Source organism: Paramormyrops kingsleyae, chromosome 11 (assembly GCF_048594095.1).
Source record: "Paramormyrops kingsleyae isolate MSU_618 chromosome 11, PKINGS_0.4, whole genome shotgun sequence".
Lineage (NCBI taxonomy): Eukaryota > Metazoa > Chordata > Actinopteri > Osteoglossiformes > Mormyridae > Paramormyrops > Paramormyrops kingsleyae.
Genome location: NC_132807.1, coordinates 30,284,521 through 30,295,808, shown reverse-complemented (window position 1 = coordinate 30,295,808; position 11,288 = coordinate 30,284,521). Strand labels below are relative to the sequence as shown.

At 40.4% G+C, this 11,288-nt stretch overlaps 2 protein-coding genes across 11 annotated transcripts in view; one reads left to right on the top strand and one right to left on the bottom strand.

The window, feature by feature from the left end:
• The window catches only part of arl14ep (ADP-ribosylation factor-like 14 effector protein), a 20,206-nt gene extending 12,446 nt beyond the window's left edge, over positions 1-7,760 (bottom strand). For 2 of the 7 annotated variants that reach the window (XM_072718392.1, XM_072718391.1), the window contains exons 1-3: positions 5,370-7,745; positions 4,963-5,155; positions 4,327-4,467 (exon numbers count right to left, since the gene is read on the bottom strand). In XM_072718392.1, the coding sequence (XP_072574493.1) occupies positions 4,327-4,467; positions 4,963-5,155; positions 5,370-6,973 (1,938 nt within the window). In that variant the 5' untranslated portion in view covers positions 6,974-7,745. The other 5 variants (XM_072718393.1, XM_023810869.2, XM_023810872.2 and 2 more) reach the window with 5 other exon arrangements.
• The window catches only part of LOC111843355 (oxysterols receptor LXR-alpha), a 20,933-nt gene continuing 17,309 nt past the window's right edge, over positions 7,665-11,288 (top strand). The window contains exons 1-2 of one of the 4 annotated variants that reach the window (XM_023810876.2): positions 7,665-7,747; positions 10,020-10,103. In XM_023810876.2, the coding sequence (XP_023666644.1) occupies positions 10,061-10,103 (43 nt within the window). In that variant the 5' untranslated portion in view covers positions 7,665-7,747; positions 10,020-10,060. The other 3 variants (XM_023810874.2, XM_023810877.2, XM_072718396.1) reach the window with 3 other exon arrangements.

Sequence of the window (11,288 nt, the reverse complement as noted above, 5' to 3'; positions counted from 1 at the left end):
AGGACTAGATGTCAGATTACAACAGTATTTTTTTGTCAGTACAAAAAGCATCAATCTCAAAAAGAACAGTTTTAGATCATACCTCAAGTTACACGTTTCTAAAAGCACAATGAACGCAAGTGACATTTCATAGAACAGATCTGCAATATTAAGTAAAACAGCACGTATCTAAGGAGTCACAATGAAGTGTCAATGAAGCAGTATACAATAAGTGTGCACTATAGTCATTCACTACAGTCCAACAGAAATTACAGTATGGTTTTTTTTTTTTATTATGAGTTTTCCCATAGTTGAGAACTCAGATTCCGATTAATCAATTTGGAAGTCACTAGACCCCTAAAGGTTATTAAAAGCCCCCAAATGAGTAGTTTAAAAACCAGTTTAGACGACCCATATAACTAACTAGACAGAACCAATTAAAAGTTCACTAACCAATAGTATTAGTGCACAACACGGATTGTACCAGCAATTGGCAAATAAGCATCTTATTTTTAACTGTTAACAAAGAGTCTACTTGGTCAGTCTAGACTAATTTAGGAGATATTAGTCACACTTACTAAATTAACTAGTAGCCTGGTCTTCTATGTTAGTAATAATTAACTAAACACAACGAAATACTAAGCAATAAAACCGAACCCTGATCCGATTCGGACAGGAAAATTTGAAGTTAGGTAACGAACACTACAATGCAATAAATAGGGACTCGGTGATTTTCTTCATCTTACACGTCGTTAAATAAGGAGTAAACTGCTGTGTGCCTTAACTTTCAACTGGTATCTTCACATTATAAAATCCCAGCATGGAGCTACTCGTCACAAACATCCAACAGCATCCCAAGAAATACAAGTCAACTCATAATATGGACGGCGGAAGAATCACGTCGGCCTCTCGCGCACACATCACCACCGTTACATTACTCGTCCGCGCCCAAGCACGAGCAAGCGCGCGGACTTAATTTTTCCGTCTACGCATACGGTTGCGGTGGGTGCGCGTCGACTGCGCATGTACAAAAAATAATGTAGCAACACCGACTTTCACACGGGATATGGCAATGAAAATGAGTAAAGGGGCAGTTATAGTTATGGACGCACATACTATCTTCCCTCTGTCTTTTTTTTCCTCTTCAGCACACGCCAACAGAAGCAAAAGCAACTCACTCTCAGTCGCCATGGGTTGTTGTGTAACTCTTCCTGGTTTTGCGTAAGCTTCATTAAGACCGAGACCAGCATCTGCCCTCTACTGGTCTGGTAGAATATCACTGCTGTAGACCGCTAGGTTTATCTCTGTACGCACACGGCCGCGGTGAGCGCATGCGTACAGCAATGATATTTCACCAGACCACATGTGTCAAACTTAATACCCGTAGCAATATTCTTTAGGGCCGGCGAAATTGTTTTCATATTCTGTTAAATATGGGCCGGGAATAGCGGTGTAATGGTACACAAAATTCACGGGTCAGTTCACAAACCTCGGTTTTAGGTTCACATGTCGGAGAATGTGCCGTTACAGCAAGGGAAAATAATTTCAAAACGCATTCAAGTTATTACTAAAAACACAAACAATTAGGAACAATTGCAAAGCAGTCATGTGTCACCATCGGCGATATAAATAAAACCCATTGGACGCTAATCTGCACATTTTAAAAATAGCTGAAGAATGTAAAATAATTCTAAAACAAACCTGCATCATAACAATCATAACGAACTAATACTGACTCGAATGAGTTAGCGTGTTGGATGCATTTCCAGCAACATATCCGAGTTCGATGTAACAGCTGACATACAGTCTTGGTCTTGTCAATAACACTTTCTCAGTGTTGGTGTAATTTATTGTAAAACCAGTTACGATTATGACTGACTAAACAACTTTATCCGTATCTACCCGGAATTGATGGATCATCAGTTATAAAATTCAGCAAAACGCTGTAGTTGTAATCAGGTTGTTTTGATTTTTTGGTACTGAACTAAGCCTATTTCTCTTAATGAAAAGAAAGAGCGAGTGGGTAATGCAAGATAGAGAGAGATGAATAATACTTCATCAGCCCAGTGCATTTAATTTAATTCCATATCGCTAGAGAGGTTTTGTGTATGATTAGTTTGTTTTAAAAACAGAATTTTTAGCAATAATGTTTACTAAAGTTCACAGTTGTAAATATTATTGAATTATAATAAAGATACAACTGCAAAGTTACCCACTCACATCTAAAGACAATGTTTTATTGCCTAAAGACTTTTTGATTTTGCTGTACCTTTGTATTATACAGAATGTTTTACTGCTGTACATTTGCTTCTATGTTACATAGGATGCAAAGATTTTTTACAAATTCTTACAAAATGTGTATTCAATTTTCTTTACATAGAAAAATAACTGCACAATAGGACAAAGTAGCGCAAAACAGAAGAGTAATTATAAAGTGCAGTGGAAATGCAATGCACCCTGCATTCAAAATACTGTACCTCTATACTGTACCAACTTACTTTGGATTGTTCTCCATGTCTATCTACCCTATCAGATGCTCTACCTGCTTTGCTGCATCCTGTTTGGTGGTGGAGAAACCGATTGGTGGTGGACATTGTCCATGTCACTATTTGCATGAGCCAAGAACTATGATAATATTAGACACGGTTGATTGTATCGGAACGCCAAAATGGAAGGAAAAAAAAAAGACTGAGATTGAGAGCATTTCCGACCACCTTACACAAAACGTCCGAGATGATGAGAGCACACCAGCACACTATTAAAACTGATTTCATTTTTTCATTTATTTTGATTTTCTATCCCCGACATTGGAAATTTATCCACAAGTGATAACACTTGTAAAGATTTTTGGTGCAAAGCAAACATTAGACATCCCACTAAAATAATTTAATTTCATGTGTGGACTAGGGTTAGCAGCACTATTTCGCTCGCCTGTTGAGCTGGGGCCAACTTTGAATGGTATGTTTATAAACCCCAGCCAACATATCCTGCTCATTCTGCCTTTTAAGGAACCTAACATGACAATGGGTGTTTCTCAATATGTGTACTTGACTATACTTGTGTTCTCATGTACCCGTTTTGTCATCTTCCTTTGCTGAAGACCAGTTCCAATACTGAAAAACAGAAGTACAGAGGACAGTAAAGATCTCTGGATGTCGTTTGCACCCCGCCTCAGATATCAAGGATGCATCGGTTGCATCCTCGCCAAATGAGAGCAATCCCATGATTAATTGTGCCCCAAGTTCATTCTTGGGAGGCAAGTTGGCAATACCAGTCTTACAAAGACCACAAGTACTCTTTGCGTTATCGTTATTGAAAAACACCCCATGTTTACCTCTTGCGACTCGCTGGTACTCACTGTTCATGTAAAGGGGAGTGGAGTGGATTTAGGGCAGGCAGTTTAATTTGGGCACAATGACAAGAAGAATGGCTCTCGAGAATGATTTGGTTCCTTTTGTTCATACCAAAGAGCCACTGAAATGAATCGGATCATTCACGTATGTAACATAACTTATGTAGCGGCGTTTCCATTGACCAACATTTTGCAGATGTGAAATGAAAACCCGATAATGGAAATACTCAGATTTTAAAAAAATAAATAAAAATCCGGAATTATCACAAAAAGGTTTACGTTCGCTTGAGATGGTTTTTGTAGTGAGTAGTAATAGTTCGCAAAACTGCGATGGAAACAATTCGCGAATTAGTACATAGTAACAAAGTAATTCTGTGCAGTGTTACATTAAACACACCAATGGGTTTAACATTACTGATGGGATATAATCCACAAAATACAAAAATGCAATAAAAAAAATAACCCTTTTCAAAACTCATAGTAATTACCTTCTGAATTAAATAAACAGGGTATTTTGGGATAATTTTGTAATCTTGTATGCCAAAATTTAGCCAGTTATTTGCAAGGGGCCTATACTGACAGCAGTAGCCTCATCTCTATTTCACATCCTATAATTTTCCTCATAGCCGTTTTCAATACAAGAATAAGAACAGTACACGATTTAGTCGCAGACATAAGCAATATTTTTTTTGTTACATAATGATGTATGAGAAATGCTAAGTACGGTTTGCATGACATCAATTAACAGAAACACCCCCATTAAAAATTAAGTTTTGTAGACTTGAATTTGTTTATAATTGGCGCTAAACAGGAAACACAGCTATAGCAAGTGCAAAATGCTGTAGTTGGCATAGTTATTTCAACATGGGGCTCGCAAGTAAGGCGCTAAACCGCTTTGTATAAAGACGTCTGCTAAACAAATATAATATTGACTTTAATACGCAACTACTTTGAATTTACGTTTGGTATTTGTTTTTTGTTGTGTTGCCTCTTACCATATTGGCAGAATTTGTCTCCTTCAGTTTTTGCTTTTTGTCTCTTGTACGTAGGTTTGCTTTCTCGTGGTCCTTTTCTTTATCTTTTTCTGTCAAAGGATCTTTTGCTACTACCCCACCTCGACTCTTCCGTAATTCAATCTATAAAGACACAGTTGTACACCACAGTTACAGATCCAGCAAAATTTGATTTTATATGACACTACACATTTAATCATCATCTTTATATATACAGGGAGCCACATAAAAGTTGCCCAGCATCTTTAACAAATACAACTGACATGTAGGGTTACTTTTATCTGGGCTACGCTGAATCATTTCATTTACTGTTCAGGAGCCTTAGACCATTAATAAAATAAAATTGCAAAATGAAATTAGGAAGACCGCTTACCCCTCCAAACTTTTCCACAATCTTTCTCTCTCTCTTAAATGCTGCCTTACATAGTACTGTATGACCAAATTTTACATCATACAGTGCCTTAAAACCCACATAATTTAATAGTATAAGATCAAGAGGGGAAAAAAAACCATAGAAAAACAATACTTCAGGTCAGGAGTCAGGTATTTGACAGTCGCCGTTATTGGGGTATTGCAGAAGCTAGTTAAAAATAATCTCTCACAGCAATAACATGTCACCTTTGTAGTATTGCAGCCAGCAAAGATAGTAGGCACGGCATCCTCTCTCAGGAACTGCCTTCCGTTGTAATCACGGAAACAGTCTGGCTGGAAGTGCTCGGAGCAGAGACACGAGTTGGCAGTGGGAACAAATGACTTGCGACCGAGGCTCTGTACCCACTGGGCCGCGAGCTGGGGCTTGCTGATGGGGAACCTGCAAGAGAGATGCTGTGAGGAGCGGTCCAGTGGTTATACATGTGCGGTCCTGTATACCTATTGCAACTCAAAAAACATTTTATGTCACAAACACCCTTATCTTCTTTTCTTACTACTGTAGTGAACAAATGCATAACAAATGACAAAAGGCATTCTAATACCCTACACTAAAACATGTTCTAAAGCATTATGTTGTACTGTACGCAAATTACTGGGAAGAAAAATAATCTGTCATTTTCTTCTGGGCTGCATTTCTTTCAGAGGTTTTAGTGATATAGGCATCAAGTTTTCCAACGCAATTCATCAGAACGTCTGCTTCAACAGCATCATTAGCGTTATGTTCAATGTAACGCTGCAGCAGTGTCAACGCCATGCTTGCTTCACGTGTAGATGGTGGAAGCTCAGCTGGAGCCTCCTCATCACTGGATTCGTCACCAGTTTGTGCACCATCGACACCAGCAGACTTTGCCTTGACTTCTGTTGCAATCTCCTGATCGGTAAACACAGCAGCTGTCTGCACATGCTCATCAACAACAAGAAATTCTTCCGCAGACATAGTCTGGTCCAAGAAATGCAATTCCATCAGTCGTTCAAATATGTTACCACAGTCACGAGCAGACAATATTGTACATGGGGAGGTCTCTGAACGATCTTCTCCTGTCTCTGCAGAAATATCAGATACAATGTTCTTGACAATTCCCGCCTTCCTGAAACAATTGTTGATTGTTGTCGCTGTGATTTCGTTCTCCCAGACTGACCGAGCCCATCGCAAACACTGCAGAATGTCTATGGCAAAGTTATCCATGTCGCCGTTCTCGCTGGCCATGATAAGTTTCTGCAGAAGTCGCTTTCTGTACAGAACTTTGAAGTTCTGTATGATGCCCATGTCACATGGCTGAAGTAGACTAGTACAGTTTGGTGGCAAGAACTCCAGCTTTATTGCTTTAAGCTGTTCAGCTACAGCTGGGTCATGCGCGCTGCAGTGATCAACGATCATCAGAACGCGACGCTCTTCCTTCACAAATTTTCTGTCAAGATCTGTCAGCCATTCACTGAACAGACTGGCTGTCATCCACGCTTTGCAATTGCTTTTGTACACAACTGGCAGCGACTTTGCACCTTTGAAACAACGTGGCTTGGCAGACTTTCCAATAGCTAGCAGCGGCAGCTTTTCAGATCCATCCATATTGGCAGCAAACAATAATGTGAGGCGCTCTTTACTTCTCTTGCCACCGTGACAGCTGTCTCCTTTGAACATCATTGTGCGATCTGGCAACAACTTAAAAAATAATCCAGTCTCGTCAGCGTTGAAGATGTTGCGTTCGTCATATTGGTCCAGCAGCCATGGCAGTTTGGTCTGTAGCCAGTCTGTAGCAAGTTCTTGTGGTACAGACACTGATTCGCCACTCAGGACGCGAAAGATAACAGCTCTGCGCTTCTTGAACCGATCCAGCCATCCATCACTACATTTAAAGTCATTGTGACCAAGTTCAACAGCAAGCCTGACTGCCTTCTCTTTCAGAATTGGACCTGAGACTGGCGCACCAAGTGAACGTGCTTGCTTCAACCAAAGAAAAAGCGCATCTTCAACATCATCATAGGTGGATTTGCGCATTTTCTTGCTGCCATCTGCAAACTGCGAAGAAGTCTTGTACTTCTCACGGTTACTCCAGATGTCACTGACCGTAGATTTACTTAAAGCATAGTCACGTACAATATCCGCTTGTGTTTTAATTTTTGTTTCGATTAAAAGGACGATTTTGCGTTTAAAATCTAATGTTATAGAACGACGCTTCGATGCAGACTTCCCAGCCATTTTGAAAATAACTATTGATGCCTATTTATAGAGCGTGACCATTAATAATCCCGACTACGTATCTGCGCTGGATATCACCGGCACGCCATGCGCCTTGTAGGCGGAGCCTGCATGTTGGTTATAGACGAACAAAGCTACAGTTAAAAGTGGCCCTGGGGACCAAATTGTTTGTCCTTTATAAGCGAAATTCCGCTGTATCCGATGCTTTTTCTGTATGCTCGTAAAGGTGCTCGGTTGCTATAGACGATATTCCACTAAAAGCGAGTCCACTATAACAGGATTATACTGTAACAAAAACATCAGGGACAGGACGATTTCGTAATAATAAATTCTAAAATGCATCAGGCTGTACAAATTGACGCTGAAACATAACGGATACATCCCAATATCTCAAGGAACTACGAGTAAAACAGCGCATCGAGTAGAAGCGACAACAAACACGTTTTATGCTGTAGTAACATACCTATAAAACCTAATTTCCGAACCTTTTATGAATCGATTCGTACACCCTTCAGCAGCACAACTAACTGGCATTATGACAAACGAAGCTCAAATAAACGAATGGAAAAAAAACTGCCGTCTACAGCTTCAGACACAAAATGAAAATCGTTCCGCAGCTTCAGGATGGCTCAGGCGCGTTACGGGAAGTAAAATGATACAAACAGGAAGCCATGACGGCCCAAAATGGGTCCTTGCACTGGAGAGTACGTCCGGAGTACAACAGGCCAGGGTTGTCCAGATCCGTTCCGGAAAGCTACGGGCTTCAAACGCTCAGTGAGGCTTTTATTGTACCCTGCTTTTGGGAAGTGCTTCCACGTGATCATAAATAAATCCTTATTTTTCTCTAAAACTACGAAGTGACCGACTTCTCCATAATGAAACCTACAAAGAGGAACATTTCTGAAAGAGCTTCAATTCTAACCAATGCTGATTGGGACGACGGTCTTAAAATCGCAGATATTCGTTAAATTATTTTTAAACTGTATTTTATGTGGTTGAAGGCAGGCAGAATTGCCGGGGCGGTCTTGCGTGGGCGGAGATTCCTGACGCCGCAGAGAGTGACGTCACTCCCGGCAGCTCGCGTGCGATTCAGCTAAAATGTGTAATTAAACAACGACGAGACGTTCGGATGCTGTCGGATTTATTTTATATTGTTTATCTTATCTTCCCGGCATTCAGAAGCGCTCGTCCGTGTTGCATCGTCGAATGATGGTTCGGTGTGCTGGTTTCCTTTGCTGGAAAGTCTTCCGAGGTAGTTATTGGCCGTTACGTTAGTAGTTAGTAGGCTATTTACTAACGCAGTGAGGGGCACCGGGAATGTCCCACGTTCGAAGCTGGTTAATGTCAGTCCAGTTTCATAACTTGCCAGGGTGTCTGGTCGAGCTAAACCGACACATAACTATGCTTACTGGTAGTGAGACGGGGAATAGCTGACCTTAATAAGGCTTTAAAGGATTTCATTGGGATCTCCTAGGTAAGTGCTAGAGTAGAAGCCATCGGTTCAGGGGCTTGTCTGCCGGTCACCGTGGATGACAGTAGATTATTTCCTGTCGTGGGGAAGATCCCCGAAGGGTAAACAAAGCCCATGAGCGCGTTATTAGGCCTGTCACCGGTATAAGAGCGTAAAAATGGGGAGGAAATGGATGGTCCTACTTAGCGTCAGAACCAGGACAGGCCACCATGACACCACTTACCTGCAAAGTGCTATCGGACTTGGCTATAGATTACTGGGTCTTCGTAAACAGATAATATACGTTGGTGCACGGCTGCACTTATTTCTCAGTTTTGCTTTCGCTGTTCTCACGTTTGCAATGGTGTGTGTTCACAAACGTTTTTAGAAGGGCATTAAGCTGGAAAAATACACCATAACGCGAACATATATAGCCCAAGCTTTATTAAACTGAGCCCTTTTAATTTTGTTTACATGCCGAGACCATTGTGGTATGGGGCAAAGAAAAAGAAGCGCGTAGATTTATTAATAGCAAATATAGAAAGTTTGTTTTAGCGGAGGGGCTTTCTCCTTGCAGCCATGCACTGTACAAAGGTAAGTGCAGTCTGATAACCTGCAGAGGACATTGGACTCGGGAAGGTTATCTTGAGTCAGGAACCTCCATTGCAGCTTGCTGGGAAGGCGGCTATGCAGTTTACAGGTTATCAGAATTATAGGTGTGTGCAGTCATCTGTCACACTATTGGTCACAATGCTTATACTACAAGTTGTAGTTCGTTATAAATTCTCTTCCTAAAGTTGAAGCTTGCTTTAATTTATCTCATTTGCAAAATTTTTGTTTTTGCACAGATCTTAGTGTATTTTTATGGTTGCAAAAAGATGACAGATTTTATATATAGCACTGTAAGACACTTGCAGTTATGCAAAGTGAGCAGTGGGTCTTGGTAAATAATGCTGGTAGTCAGGCTGGAAGACACTAGCTAAGGCCCAGTGGGGATTTGAAAATGATGTGAATGACCTTTAGTAACCTCCCTCCCTTGGTTTCATTTTCTCACTCTACTCCTCTTCTCTCCTGGCATTTTATTCCATCTATGTTTTATCTGGATTCCACAGGTTTGAAGGTGACGGTTACTGTGTGCTCTGATTTGTAAACCTTAAAGGCAAATTAACTTTTTAGTTGCTCTGTAGGGGACCCATATTTTTTTCTCTGTTTTCTTGTTGAATTGTCAAAACACCTTATAGTTCATTGTAATCCCAAGGTCCCTGCTGTATTTGAGCTGGCTTAGGGGGTTTAAATTGAAGCAGCCTTACCAAAGACAGTTGCCCCAGATTTTATTAAAATTATTTTTTGTTTAATCCCATAATATCCGTAAATATCTTTATAGTGAAAATAAGTTTTCATGTGATAATGCAATATCTCTATTCTCAGTGTACCACAAACCACTCTTAGGCAAAAGTTACTAAGTTTCCCCTGCTATGAATTCAGTGTTCTTTTGTAACAGTGATTGACACATTATCGGTTTCTGTATTGTCCTGTATTACCCTGCAAATGTAATACCTTGGAACAGTGGAACAGCTAATGTTTTCGATTAAACAGGGTGAAGATTGGTCCCGTTATGACAAGCTGCTGTGCAGAAGATGTCCACGCTCTCTCCGACTGATATCACTGATGTTGGTCATGGTAAGTGTCCTGTACTGCAGGATTTCTCCCTGCCCTGAATGTTTATCAGATTGGTTGTTAAAGTGAATTATGCTTACCTAACATCACCATAAAATTAACTATCAGCCTCTTAAACTCATTTGATAAAGAATATAAAGTCTGAGGTCTAAACTGCTAAGTTGTGTTGTGACCATTCAGTGGATTTAATTATGGTAGCGCTGTTTAGACATTTACTGTTTTTTTATGTTCTGCTTACCTTCAGGTGTAACGATTATTTATGTGTTGGCAGTGTAAACTCAGTCTTTGAGATGTTTGAGTACTGCTTGTTTGGCAGGGCCTTGACAGAAGTAGCCCATTTAAACCTCTGCAATGTTTTAGAATCAGTGGCAGAATTTCAGAAATTTGGTGTTGTTTACCTGTTGCCCATATTTCCAGCAAATATTCTTCTATTCTTGTATGACTAGTTGGAAATGTCAGTCTCTTGGATCACCATTTCCTTGAGAGAGTTTGCAACCTCAGTGTAAAACTTTTACTTCTGCTTTGTTCTATACTGAGCTTGGTGGATAGGATTTGCTCTCAAAAGGAAGCCTAGGAGGTTTATCACACAGCAGTTGCAGTTAATGCCACCCAGCCTATTGGAGGTGTAGGGACTCAGTGTGTTGGTGTGAAGGATTGATGAGGGATTTGAGGGGTACATTAAACACAGTAAGGTGGAGCAAAGATGGGGTTTGTAGATATGCTAGAAACATTTAATCCGTGAGGTGTAATTGTATGCACCGCTGGTTTTTGTTAGAATTTCCTTGTTGGGATAAATTGCAAATTGAAGTGTATATTATTTTCTGCCTGAAATGGTTTTCTGCATGCTTTTCTTCATTTGAGTTCTTCTTGGTTTGAGTGGTTGCACACTGGTGTACATATGCTGCACAGCTGTATCTTCAGGCGGTTCCCTGTACTTCCAGCTGTGATCGTTTCTCACTCCTGGCAGGATGAGACCCAGTGTGGCTGACTGTCCAGGTGCATCCTTAATGGTCACTGCTTCTCTAAACTGAATTAAGAAGATACCTTTGGTGAAACTTCAAAGGATGTGCATTTTAGACCCAGGAGTTATAACTCATTTTTTCTTTCAACCTTTTGTTATTTAGAGTTATCTAAACAGGCAGAGATTAAAATGAGCTTATAGTTGGAACTGATTTGATTTGCTTTGGT